Raw genomic sequence first — 13,710 nt, 5'->3', positions numbered from 1 at the left:
GGGTAGGGCAGCTGTGTGTGTTTGGGAGGTTTGATGGAGGGCAGGGAAGAGGTGGAAGCGGGGGGGGGGGGGGGGGGGGTAGCGGTAAAGGAGAGAAGTTGGTTGGTTGGTTTTGGGGAAGGAGACCAAACAGCGAGGTCATCGGTCTCATCGGATTAGGGAAGGACGGGGAAGGAAGTCGGCCGTGCCCTTTGGAAGGAACCATCCCGGCATTTGCCTGGAGCGATTTAGGGAAATCACGGAAAACCTAAATCAGGATGGCCGGATGCGGGATTGAACCGTCGTCCTCCCGAATGCCAGTCCAGTGTCTAACCACTGCGCCACCTCGCTTGGTGGGAGAGAAGTAAAAAGACTGAGTACGATGGTGGGATGAGGGCTTTGTAGTGCTGGAATGGGGACAGGGAAGGGGCTGGATGGATGAGGACAGTGACTAACGAAGGTTGAGACCGGGAGGGTTACGGAAATGTAGGATGTATTGCAGGGACACCTCCCACTTGTGCAATTCGGAAAAGCTGGTGTTGGTGGGAAGGATCCATATGCACAGGCTGTGAAGCAGTCAATGAAATGTAGGGTGTCATGTTTGGCAGCATGTTCAGCAACAGGGTAGCCCACTTGTTTCTTGGCCACAGTTTGTCGATGGCCATTAATGCTGACAGACAGCTTGTTCACTGTCAAGCCCAGACAGAATACAGCACAGTGGTTGCAGCTTAGCTTTTAGATCATATGACAGGTTTCACAGGTAGCCTTGCCTTTGAAGGTATAGCTGATGTTCATGTCTGGACTGGAGTAGGTGGTGGTGGTGGTGGTGGTGGTGGTGGTAGGATGTATGGGACAGGTCTTGCATCTAGGACTATTACAGGGGTATGAGCCATGAGGTAAGGGGTTGGGAGCAGGGGTTGTGTAGGGATGGACGGGTATATTGTGTAGGTTTGTTGGATGGCGGAATACCCCTGTGGGAGGAGTGGGAAGGATAGTGGGTAGGATATCTCTCATTTTAGGGCACAATGAGAGGTAGTCAAAACACTGGCAGAGAACATAATTCAGTTGCTCCAGTCCTGGGTTGCTCCTCTGTGGCCACATGGTGAGACTTTGGGAAGTAGTGGGAGACTGGAAAGATAAGACAGAGGAGATTTGTTTTTGTACATGGTTGGGAGGATAATTAGTCTGTGAAGGCTTCAGTGAGACCTTCGGTATATCTCGAGAGGGACCGCTCATCACTGCAGGTGCAACAATCACGGGTGGCTGGGCTGTATGCAAGGAATGCTCCTCTTGGTATGGAGTGGGTGGCAGCTGTCAAAGTGGAGGTACTGCTGGAGGTCAGGGGTTTAGGGTTCTGGGTGTTCAGGAAGGATCCCTCTAGATGGCCCATGAAGAGGTTGGTATAGGAGGGTGCCATGCAGGTGCCCATAGCTGTACCTTGGATTTGTGTGTAGGTAATGTCTTCAAAGGAGAAGTAATTGTAGGTGAAGATGTAAATGGTCATGGCGACTAGGAAAGAGGTTGTTGGTTTGGAATCCATCGGGTGTTGGGATAGGTAGTGTTCAGTAGTGGTAAGACAATAGGCATTAGGGATGTTAGTGTAAAGAGAGGTGGCATCAATTGTGACGAGCAGGGCACCGTGTGGTAAAGAGACAGGAACTGTGGAGAGTTGGTGGAGGAAATGGTTGGTATCTTTTATATAGGAGGGTAGGTTCCTCCCAATGCCTTACCTCATAGCTCATATACCTATAATAGACCTGTTCCATACATCCTCCCACCACACCTCCACCAGTACAGTAACAAGCATCACCTATCCCATCAAAGGCAGGGCTACCTGTGAAAGCAGTCATCTGATCTAAAAGCTCAGCTGCAACCACTGTGCTGCATTCTATGTGGGTATGACGACCAACAAGCTGTCTGTCTGCATGAGTGGCCACTGACAAGCTGTGTTCAAGAAACAAGTGGACCACCCTATCGTTGAGCACGCTGCCTAACATGACATCCTTCATTTCGATGGCTGCTCCACAGCCTGTGCCATATGTATCCTTCCCACTAACACCAGCTTTTCTGAATTGTACAGGTGGGAACTTTCCCTGCAATATATCCTACATTCCCGTAACCATTCTCGTTTCTACCTTCATTAGTCAGTGTCCTCACCCACCCAGCCCCTTCCCTGTTCCCATTCCAGGACTACAGAGCCCTCATTCCACCATCACACACAGTCTTTTTACTTCTCTCCTTTTCCACTACCTCCTCCCCCACCCCCTACCCCCACCCTTCACCTGCCCTCCATCTTACCTCCTGACTGCACATAGCTGCTCTACCCTCTCTCTACCTCATCCCTGCATCCTCCCCAGCAGCACTTCACTGCTCCCCACCCCTACCCTACTATCCCTGCCCCTCCCCTCCCCAGCCTCCTCCTTAACCCTACCCTGTCGTCACTCCCATCATGCACTGGGGCTGCTGCTCGTAGTGTGGTGACAGTTTCCAGAGACTGCAGTCGTGTGTGTGTGTGTGTGTGTGTGTGTGTGTGTGTGTGTGTGTCGTCTATTTTTGAAGAAGCCCATACTGGCCAAAAGATTATTTGTGATAGACTTTTTGTTGTGCCTATCTGCAACTCAGCATCTCTGCTATATGGTCAGTAGCAACTTTCCTTTTCATAATACTGTTACATTCCGTCTTGGATTTTCCATTGTTTGATTTGAATTTTATTTAAAGTTGTACATCTCCTTTGGAATATGCTTGTATTGCCAATGTTTTGAATTTCCGGTAGCCAAGATTTTTCTGGACTTGCTTAGGCACAAGGTACTGTCTTGATTATTATGTTAATGCAAATTATTCCAAATCATTTAATCATAATTACTGATTTGACCCTAAATTGGGATTGCAGTTGCCTTATGTGTGGACACCCTTAACCTATTTTGCTGGTTGGTACTTGATAAAATTTTCAGTTGATTTTATGCTGATTTTAGCAGAATGTTTGTCCTCTTATGTGTTAAGAGCGTGTTTGATTTAAATAATAATAATAAAAATAATAATAATAATTATTATTATTATTATTATTATTATTCCGAAAGTACTTTGAAGGCCTTAAGTGACCTTTTCTTATGTCTTTGCTGTTTCCCTTTGAACAGCTTCTGATTTGTAAATAAAGAATCTTTTTTTTTATTTTTTACTGTTTTATATTTATCCTGACAGTGTGTTTTGTGGTTTGTTGAGGTAAAACCATTTGTTAAGCCAATTATTGCCGTAAGCAACTAATTGGCCTTAAGCTGTTGCTCATAGTTGTGTGTTACCATTGTATTTATTTATTCATGCTATTATGTGGTGGTAAAATAAATGTAGCCACTCAAATGACAAATGATGCTCTTCTTTTTTTGCCCTTCTATGTTTGCCTTGCTCTACCCCATCCTGTGTTTTAGGGACTTCAGCATTGTGCCTCATTTGTAAATATTTTGTGTACTTCATGTGGAAAATATACTATAGAATGTAGTTAGTTACATGTTCCATAGATCACGTGAATGATTCTTTTATTGAAATGATATGGAACGAGTAAGTTTACAGGATCTGTGAATGTTATTAGTGTTAACAGTAATGAACATATTTTTTTATTCCTACTCCTACAGCTACACTTAAAAAGTGCAGTTTTTTTAAATAAAATGTCGTCCATAGAATACAAAGAGTTGTCCTGGGGACATGATTTTAAGTTAGGTTGGAAACTTGCTTTTTTTTACCTGTTAGATGTTTTATGGAATTGATTTGATAACAAAAAAAAATGTGTGCTTCATGTGAACTTCTTTCTGAGCCACTGACAGTTCTAATAATAGGTAATAAGGGTCGATTTTCCTCTAGGGTTGAGGTACTGAGATCACTATTCTCAAATTGTGATTGATAATTTATGATGAATTTAACTAGGTAATATCTTATTGTGATGGTGCAGTTAAAACGCCTAAATTGTTGAAGAGGTGCGTACAGGGTGACCACAGGTGATCAACACATATTATTCTTACTGCTCAGTGCTTCTTAGTGATGAGTTACTCCAGAAAATTATTCCAGTGAGTGAACTGTTATGGGGGGGACCGGTGCCCCGAGGTTGCCTGTAAGATACTGCTTTACCTCATCGGCTTGTAGCAAACCAGAGTTTTTTGTTCATTGAGGCGTGTACCTTCCTCGCAGCACATGCAGTGAAGCCAAGGCCCCCACTCTCCGAAACAATGTTCCGACATTGTGCCTAACAACTGTCTCTGAAGTATGCTCAGAGTTTACAACAGAAGATGTAAGGCGGTGCTGGCCAGTCCTCAAGTTAGGAAACCTTGGGGTGCGAGTTGCCGTACCCATACCCAATAATTTTTGGCGGAGCTCCTTCGGAAAAACACAACCTTTCTTTCTGTAAATTGTGGAACACACTTTGTCAGGACTGCACTGAGGCTTCTCCTGCTTGGTGGACCCTGCCGACAGCTGTGCTACTGACAGTGTGGCCCCCCAGCAGCACTGAAACATGCAAAGCCTCCCCCCTGGCACTAAAGATGCGTACAGTAAGGTGGTGTCCCCTGGGTGGGCTTTCAGAAATGTTTCAATTATTGAACATGACATTTTTAGTCCGTTAAGTATGATTCAAACCACTTTTGCAAAAGGTATAAAATCCATGAAATTTGAGTCTTTCTATGAGCATAATGTGATTCACACAATCAAAACCTTGGAAATATCACAAAAATACCAACCGGCGATATTTATTATTTATGGTTTATAATATTTGATGAAATAATGTATAAATTGCTTTCAGGGATGTGAGCACACATACTGGCATCCAAACTGTGATATGCTGAGCAAATGGTTTTTATTTAAATTTGAGACTGCTCTTGAGTAAATTACTTTTTGAAATACTTTGGGGGAAAAGTGTCAGTACAGAAATTGGGTGATGATTATTTAAGTATTTATTGTCATCTCTCTTATAAAGATGTTATATAACAATTGCATATTTTATACTGTCTGGAAAAAGTCACTGTGCCAGTGATGCATTACATATTACGGCATTAAGAACATAACTTATTAATGCAGAAGAACTTTTCAGAATTCTGTTTGGAATTCCATCAACACTGCATGAGTTTTGTTTTTTTGAATGTTTTTTAATTCTATTAATTTCAGGGAAGGATGTTGGTGTTAATTTGAATTGGCTTAAAGGTTTGTGGAATAACATTTTAAAAATATATTCTCTCGCTTCTCTAACTGAACCAATTAATATTATTTTTGCTGACTGTTAAAAATGCTTGCAACTTATGAAATATCTTTCACAAAATTTCCATTTAGTTTAATTGTTGTGGTACCTTGAGCATTGACTGGTTGTTCTCTTTCCCATTCCACAATGTCAATATAGTTTTTGATCTTATTATCTGCATTATTAATTTCTGTCAGAACACGCATTTTTAATGACTTTTTTAATGCAAGTAACGTTGGATCTTAATTTATTCTGGCCTCTACATAAATTTCTCTTTTTCTCTTACATGAAATTTTAATCCATTTAGTTACCGCATTCACAATTTGCAGTACGTGTTCTTGTTGACAAAATGACTCCAAAGCTAAATATGTTGGTATGCAAATATATATTACAGTTACTGTATGTGAAGGTAAAGCAAATATCTGTAAGCAAGTGATTACATAATGCCACCACAAAGAAAACCAAACTACTCTATACCATAATATTGGGGTAAAATAATTTTCACCTCCAGAATATGAATAACACACCGTCATTGTTAGCCATACCTGCACTAGGCAGCAATTAATGCCCAACTGCCTTGAAATATTTGATAATTCTTCAAATAGTGAAACATGGTGCTTGCATTTTGGCTTTTCAAAACTCATGTATTAGGAATAAATATGACACTGTTCTTTATTTTCTGAGAAATCTGTGAAATATTCTCGGGTCCATGACTTCCTCTCCATTGCCATCAGTATGCATTACAAGTATGGAGTTAAGTACAGCTCTCTTCTCCCCACACCAAACAAATTATACAGTTCAGATGAAAATTATGAATATTCCTTGTGTGGTGTTTGGAATTGTAGGCTCACAAAGTTGCACTTAAAATATCTGCTATGAACAGACAGCCACAGATCTGTTTATTTCTCAGCCTGTTGATCATTCCACATTTTTCTAAGCCTATTGTTGACATCAGACTATCACCTAGCCATGAAATCGTGATGTCAGAAGCATATTTCCATTCCCAAGAGTCTCATGAGGCATACTTTATGAGAAATTCATCAAGCTCTCGAGAGCCTTGAGGCATGCCCTCGCAGTTCTCATCTGTAATTACACGATTATAGTGATGCATTGCAAAACTGTGTTTTTCTATTACAAGTTGTCTGCCCCGATAGCTGAGTGCTCAGCATGATGGATTGCTGTCGTACGGGCCTGGGTTCAATTCCTGGCTGGGTTGGGGATTTTCTGCACTCAGGGACTGGGTGTTGTGTTGTCTTCATCATCATTTCATCCCCATCCGGCACGCAGGTCGCCCGATGTGGCGTTGCATGTAATAAGACCTGCCCCATAAGGGGCCTCCCGGCCAAACGCTCATTTCATTTCCATTACAAGTTATCTTGTGCAAATTGAGTGTGCTCAGAAGAACATTGTACAGCAGGGGCCAACCGAATGAGGCAGTGTAGTTGTTAAGACACTGACCTCGTATGCAGGAGGATGGAGTTGGCTCTTTCCAGCCATCCCAATTTTTGGTTTTCTGTGGCATTTGAAGATGTGAGCCAAATGCTGGGATGGTTCCAATCATCTGTCCTTGTAACAAAGTGTAGATATTGTGTGCGCATGAGACTGCTAAACATGAAAGCTTTCAACGAATCTATGTGTGTGTGGGTTGGGGGGGGGGGGGGGTGTTCTGTTTCAGAAGAGGGCTTTTTAGCTGAAAGCTAGCTTGTTTAGCTGTCTTTTTTGTTGTGCCTGTCTGTGGTTGAACATCTCAACTATATGCTGAGTAACGATCTATCCTCTTCGTAATATTCTTATTAGTCCATCCTGGATTTTCCAAATCCTGTAGTGTTGTGAGCTGATCCCTGGATGAATAAATAAATAGGTTTAGGTAATTTTTGGAGACTAGAAGTTACAGTTGCAGTACCAGAACTAGAGGGGTGACATTTTATGAACATAACATGTTTATGAGCTTAATTTTACTTGTGTAGTACAGTTTGTCTTTGCAGCCTTTCCATTCATTTTATGAATCTAACTCCATCCATACAAATGAGATACCATTCATGCAATATTATGTTAGTTTCCAAGGTTCTCACCCTTGGCGACCTTGAGTAGGACACAAAATATATCGACAGAATTGCATTCGTTGTTTACCTCTGACAGGATTTGATTTTTGATATAATACATGGCTTTTTTTTGCAGAGAATTGTTGACAAGAAACAAATATAAAAGCAGTTAGAAAATAGTGCTGTGAAAAGGAGTCAGTATTCAATCATCTAGGTCAATTTCTCAGAAGTTTTTGGAAAGATTGGAATGCATATTCTGAAATTAGAGGCAAGTCTCACCCCTGTGATTTCAGACATTTGTTGGCAATGCATATTTAAACCTGACAGGACATTTCGCCTCTAAGTTATTTACTGTTGTTAGTGCAAGTATATCCCATGGGTGGTTCTGTCAAGTAGACTCAAGATTTTATGTCTGTTAAAATATTATCATAGCCAGGAAGTTATTAGTTCTTATCATATAATGACTTTTGTAATATCCTCTGAAGCTGTATTTTTTTATCCTAAGTGTGTGTGTGTGTGTGTGTGTGTGTGTGTGTGTGTGTGTGTACATGAACAATATCAGTTTAAGCAAATCTGACCTTTTTTTTTGTTTTGTTGCTTGTTAGCAGAAGTTTATAGTATTTGTTACCACTGTGTGACAGTATTTACTTAATTCTAATAACATTTTTATTTCAGTATGTCAGCTTGTGTGTTGCAACTTAACACCATTCACCTCGCATGTTTTTAGTAGTTTATTGAATAATAATACTCCAGATTGCTTTTGCTTTATTTTTTGAGTGTTTCATTTTTGTGTGCAGTCCATGGCTTTTATGACTGGCTTGAAACTTGTTCAGAGTTGTTATAGTGCAGTTTCACCTGTAGGCTTCTCTGAATTAGGCACACATTTCACTTCCTGGCCCAGTGTAGCCCTTCAATCCCACATATCAGTTATCCCGTTTCCCTACTTCTGTTTAATTTTACTTTGTGTGTTTTAGAGGAATAAGGGACTTAAAGTTCTAAAAGGATATATCAAGAAAGAGTTAAATTTTCATCAGTGATGTCTCCTCTGTAAATATCTTCAGAATTAAGTAATCTGTAAACTCTGTGACAGAGTCATTGTGTGTGTTTTTTTTATGCAGAATTTTTCTTAGTATGTTTTATTGTCAGCATTTGACCATCATGTACGAGTAAAGTGGTAAAGGTGCAGTTATGTCGAAAGCCAAACAGAATGCTTGTTCATAATTTTCTGTGGTTAGCTGTAATATTGTTCTATTAGGTTAGAATTTTGGCAAAATCAGAAATAACATGTGGCTACACTGCACATCAATCTTATTATGGTGATCATATTTTTGTGTTAAACTTTGTTGACTTTACCATCTCACAAGCAAATTATCACATTCCAATCCAACCTAGGCCTTGGGCTATGTTACAGGGCAGTTTGTCAGCATATGTAGATCTGTCACCAGCATCTAAAACCAGTATAATAAATTCACATTCTCTCTCCAAAGAAATAAGGTTTCTGCAGACTAACACTGAACATCAACAGATTGCCAACAATAGCATGCAACAAGAACTGCCAAATACCATAAGTACACTTTAGCCAATAAACCACATATTTTTTGCCCTTGCACCTAAATCTGTGAAGCTATTTTATCAGTCTCTATCAACACCCTTATGCACATTGAAAGAAATGCATGTAGTAAAATTTTGAAAATGTTGTCATACAGTGACGAGGAAACCTATAAAATGACAACTATGCACTCACTCACTCCCACCACTCAAACTGACCACACAATCGGAGAAAGAGTAAAAGGTGCTGTAAATGAGATCTGTTAGTACATGAAATTTGTCTCCCTAAAATCTTGAAACAAAAATGTTGGACAATTCACAAAACTTTAAAACTCTAACCATGTTCATTTGAATGTTACCTAAAGTAGAGGGCAGATCCATCAACAAATCTGCTGCGACCTGCTGGTCGGAAAATAAAGCACAGTCCAATAGTACAAGAAGTATATGAGTTTATATATGCAAACTTGTGGCACAGTATTCAGGGACCCAATAGACACAATATTTGCTTACCTGTAGGGGCTACGATATATAGCTACTCCCTCTTTTCATTTACTAGTTATACAATAGTGTGTCATTCTTTTTATCCATCTAGATGTATCTGTTCAGTTTAAGCAATTTCCAAATTATGTTGTGATAAGTATTACCTATTGCCATACCAGCATAATAATGTGGAAATCACAGATGGCCAACTGTACCAAAATATAAGCTGTACTGCAGTTGCCACAGATCAGTATGTGCTGTTATGAAAATAAGCAGCCCACTAATAATGGTGCAACACTGTCAAAATGTATGAATGAAAAAGAAGAGAATTGTGTTTGCTCAAAGCAGAATCATAGGGGGAAAAAAAGACTGCTGTTGTATTGCTTTTGGTCCTTACAAGAGCTATAAGCAGAGGTCTGTAGTATATTCCAAAATACTTCGTGTAATACTGGTTCCTGGAAATAATGCACAAAATTATGGGAAATTTCCAAAGAAGGTATAGCAATTGCATTATGAGTGGGGGACACAAGCTAAGTAACTTACTGTTTCATAGCATGCATAAATAACTAAATTATATGTATTTGAACATATATGAAATATTTTTGTGAATCATATTTTGTTTTTATTTCAAAAACTAGGGTATTCTACCTGTTATGTATTGTTCATTGTACAGTGAGACAGTATATAGGTATGGTTTGATTTTGTTTCAAGTGCTAAAATTTTATGTACAGAATGTTGTTATACTCACCATATCCCATGAATGGTCCAGATGTTCTTTACAGGTGGAAAACTGCAAGTATGCTGCTCTTCCTTTTCTTTCCACTGCAAACAGACAGTTACTGGCCAGTGCTGAGTAAATATAAGTACATCCCAGTCATGTTCCTTTGAGTTATTTGTGCTGTGAATCATGAAGTGTTTGTTAGTGTTTGTATATTGCAAGTGTAAAGAAGCGTAATTGCCATTTTATGTTCCTGAACATCATCTCCTGTTAGTGCATTTGTATGAAAAACAAAAAACAATTTGTGCGCACACAGAAGTTGTTTCGCAGTTTCATTTTTATTTTGGTTTGCCACTTACTGTTGCTCTGTCATTGCATTTTGGAGGTAAGTACGCAATTTGAAGTTGATCATTATATTTAAGAGAAATAAATTTAAAAGTAATAACAGCATCAACTGTTTGCTTAAAGATTTATAAAAGACATTTATAGTTCTCTCAGTTGTGTGTACTTCCTGCTAATGATCTTGATTTTATTGTCATTATTTATATAGTGAAGAAATGTCATGTAATCTTTTGGCACAATCAGGACTTAGTTAACAGGATTTCATTTCAGTAACTCTTATTAGGTGAAGCAACAAAAATATCATACCTGGTATAAACAAGTATTACATGCCTGTGAACCAAATAAAGTAAAAGACAAAGAGCAGTATGATAACTATGCGCCCAGAAATGTAGGTAGTTGGGCATTATTCCACTCAGAAGTGATAAATCGCCCAGGTAATTTTCTTGAGTTATTAAAAATATCGTGTTCCATATAAAGAAAATACGTTGCCGTACTTACGTGCACATTGCAGCATAACTGATAATAAGTAGACCTATTACTTTAATCTTTGTCATTTTGTGTAGGAGCACACTTTCTCTGTCAGTTTGTATATTCCGAAAATGGCTTAGGTGTTCTGTGAAAAGACGACCGAAAATTTACGTGTACTTCAGGGAAATGGTAGATGTTTGACGTATGCTTTCTCACCAGGCACCGAGCGCTTGTGGTGCAGCGAAAAAAATTAGTTTTCTGCTTAACTATCTGTCATGGACCAAATGCACACGTCGTGGGATTAATTTTGTTCACTTCGGAATTGCGCCAACACGCACTCAGATAGGACAATAAAGTCGTTATCAGTTCTCACGTCTTGTCTCCCATACGCCGTGTGAGGGAACTACGCTCAAGGTCGTGTTCAACAGCTGACATTTAATGCGCGTACCAGCTGAGTCTGCGCTTCTTTGACGTTGTGGACTTCTGGTCACAGATTAAAGAAGATTTTACCACTAGAAAAAATTGCGAATTTGTTGCACTCGAAAATAAAATAAGTCTTATTGCTGCATATCTGTTATTGTCAAAGTATAAACATAATTATTTTATTGCAGTACCACACAATATCGTGTCATACTCACTAACATGTTTTACTTAAGAAGGGGAAAGTGCATGGATGAACTGTTATATAAGGATATATCTCACCCTTTAGTCAACAGGTCTTCTTTTTCGTTATGTTACGCCAATGTTTGAAAACTGATTCCACGAATGAGTTACGTTAGCGAACTTTCAGCATTGCAGCGCGTCGGCAATCATAAGTATCGAAATAATTATGAAAAATCATTATATTTTATATTTCTTCCGAAGAAGGCGTGGTTACCCACGCTGAAACCTATGTAAACACCATTGTGCAATCGAGGCGGGTTTTTCGTAATTATTTAGTTACTCTTCACCGCAGTTCCGTACATTGATCTGTAACTCTGAGACAGCGGACGAAAAGTACATGTTCTGTGTTGAATTCTGACGCCGTTTAGGCATCCGGTATGAGTGTGAAGTTTTCTTTTACTTGCTCACATTTTTAAAATCGTTTCACATGAGAGTCCAATGTGAGATTTCTCGCCTCGAAATGGCAAACAATTGTGTCATTACAAATATGACTGTAGACGGGTAGTAAGTAGTCCAGAATATGGAAAACGCTACGATTACAACAAGAAAATAAAGTTAAATGAGATAAAACTCGTCATTCAATGACGCAGATGTCTCGTAAACTTGTAGGGTGGCCTAAATGGCCAACAGTTTTACCATTAATTTGCGACGAAATAAACACACATTAATCAGAGAATGTTTGTAATAAGAAGAAAAATCTACGGTCTGTGATCTTTCTATGGGATGCATTAAAAAACGATATGTCGACCACTGTTGAAGAAACTACAATAAAAAATAAAAAACCTGCCTACCCCAAGACTGGTTGGAACACGACAGTGCTGTAATTGGCATGGCTCTGTTGAAGATGGTAAGCCGGCTTTCCTCCTACCAATAATTTAATATGGACCCCGAACCAAGGTGCACCTCGACGTTGTTCACATTAACATTTTCAGATATTAAAGAAGTGATAAGAGATCGATAAAAATAGTAGGACTGACCTGGGATCGAACCCGATATCTTTAAATCTGTAGTCTGTCACTTAGCCTGGCAGACTTTTTTTTTCTCTAAATATCGTTTTGGTCGTTTTCGGGTCAAGGAAAGAAAAAGAAGGAAAAACAACTAATCGTAGCTATTCAGCAGAGATATTTGTAACTACAGCAGAAGGCGAGGGCTTTATAATTTGTTTTTTCCGAGGGAACTTGTTCCCATTGGCTGCCGACCCATTGATCTCTTTTTACACGATCGGTTTTTTGTCCCACTTGACTGCTCAAGACAATGAATCTATTCCAGCGCCAGTGACGTTTTATTGCTGTACTGTTTCGAGTCATTGTTTTCGCTTACATGTCAGCGCTGTACAGTTTGGATCTGAACGGTGATAGTGAAGTTATGAGGGACTATACTTTTCACGAAAAATCAAAATATAGTAACAAAATGTAGAAACAAGCAACTATAACAGAGCATGGTAATGACCAAAGCAGAACTGATAGTGCAAGTTATTGTCAAAGGTCGTGTGGTAAACTCTCTTCACTCTTGAGGACAGAAGGACTAAGAAAAATGTCATCCAAACATTTCAGAACACCTAGGCGTACTGTTACTTGCTTGAAAAATATATATTTGCAAACGCATGAAACAATCATAGAACACGGTAAATAGCTTTATTTTCTTTATCCTTTGTAGGTATCTTTTCTTAAAATTGACATCGAAAATTATGTTTCTTGTCAAATAATCTTGACATTTTCGGTGTTGAAATTAAACAAGTTTATGTATTTACGTTTTTATTTGTGAGTAATGTAGGCTCTTTCATTGTAAAACGTAAATTAGTTTTTTTTAACTATATCAGGTCCTTTTGCAGGGTAGCCATTCTTCTGTAAAACCTATAATTCTCCGGGAATTTTTCCGGAAAAAATAAGGGACTTTCAGGAGTTCTCAGGGAATTATGCGTTTTTAACCTAGCATTGACATTGAATTTTATTGAGCTTAAAAAATCATACAATTTTAAAATACTTAATATCTCAAAGTGTGTTCAGTGCATGGATGTTATTCCATTTTAACTATCGATGTTTAAAAACGGCACTAACGCTATTGCATACGGCTGGTATATAGCTCAGCCGAGAGGAAAGAAAAGCCATTATAGTCGTATGCTGCTCCTCCATATTCTCACAATTAATTTATCAGGAGCTTCTTGACACCGTCTACTTCCTCACATCTGGAATTCTCAGGGATTTTTTTTCTTTTTTTCTTTTTCCAAGTTTGAGTAGCCGCCGCGTTTTGTAACA

At 39.1% G+C, this 13,710-nt stretch overlaps 1 protein-coding gene and 1 long non-coding RNA gene across 2 annotated transcripts in view; one reads left to right on the top strand and one right to left on the bottom strand.

Moving 5' to 3' along the window:
* The window catches only part of LOC124619238, a 32,068-nt gene extending 21,670 nt beyond the window's left edge, over nucleotides 1-10,398 (top strand). Inside the window, exon 3 of the long non-coding RNA XR_006980063.1 lies at nucleotides 10,047-10,398. This is a non-coding gene — a long non-coding RNA (uncharacterized LOC124619238). The remainder of the gene's footprint in view (nucleotides 1-10,046) is intronic.
* The window catches only part of LOC124619237 (ribonuclease Oy), a 53,161-nt gene extending 41,911 nt beyond the window's left edge, over nucleotides 1-11,250 (bottom strand). The window contains exons 1-2 of the mRNA XM_047145479.1: nucleotides 10,823-11,250; nucleotides 10,013-10,162 (exon numbers count right to left, since the gene is read on the bottom strand). Coding sequence (XP_047001435.1) covers nucleotides 10,013-10,162; nucleotides 10,823-10,878 — 206 coding nt within the window. The 5' untranslated portion in view covers nucleotides 10,879-11,250. The remainder of the gene's footprint in view (nucleotides 1-10,012; nucleotides 10,163-10,822) is intronic.
* Between the last annotated feature and the right edge of the window lie 2,460 nt (nucleotides 11,251-13,710).

This window comes from Schistocerca americana, chromosome 6 (genome assembly GCF_021461395.2).
Source record: "Schistocerca americana isolate TAMUIC-IGC-003095 chromosome 6, iqSchAmer2.1, whole genome shotgun sequence".
NCBI lineage: Eukaryota > Metazoa > Arthropoda > Insecta > Orthoptera > Acrididae > Schistocerca > Schistocerca americana.
This window is presented reverse-complemented; position numbering and strand designations above follow the sequence as displayed.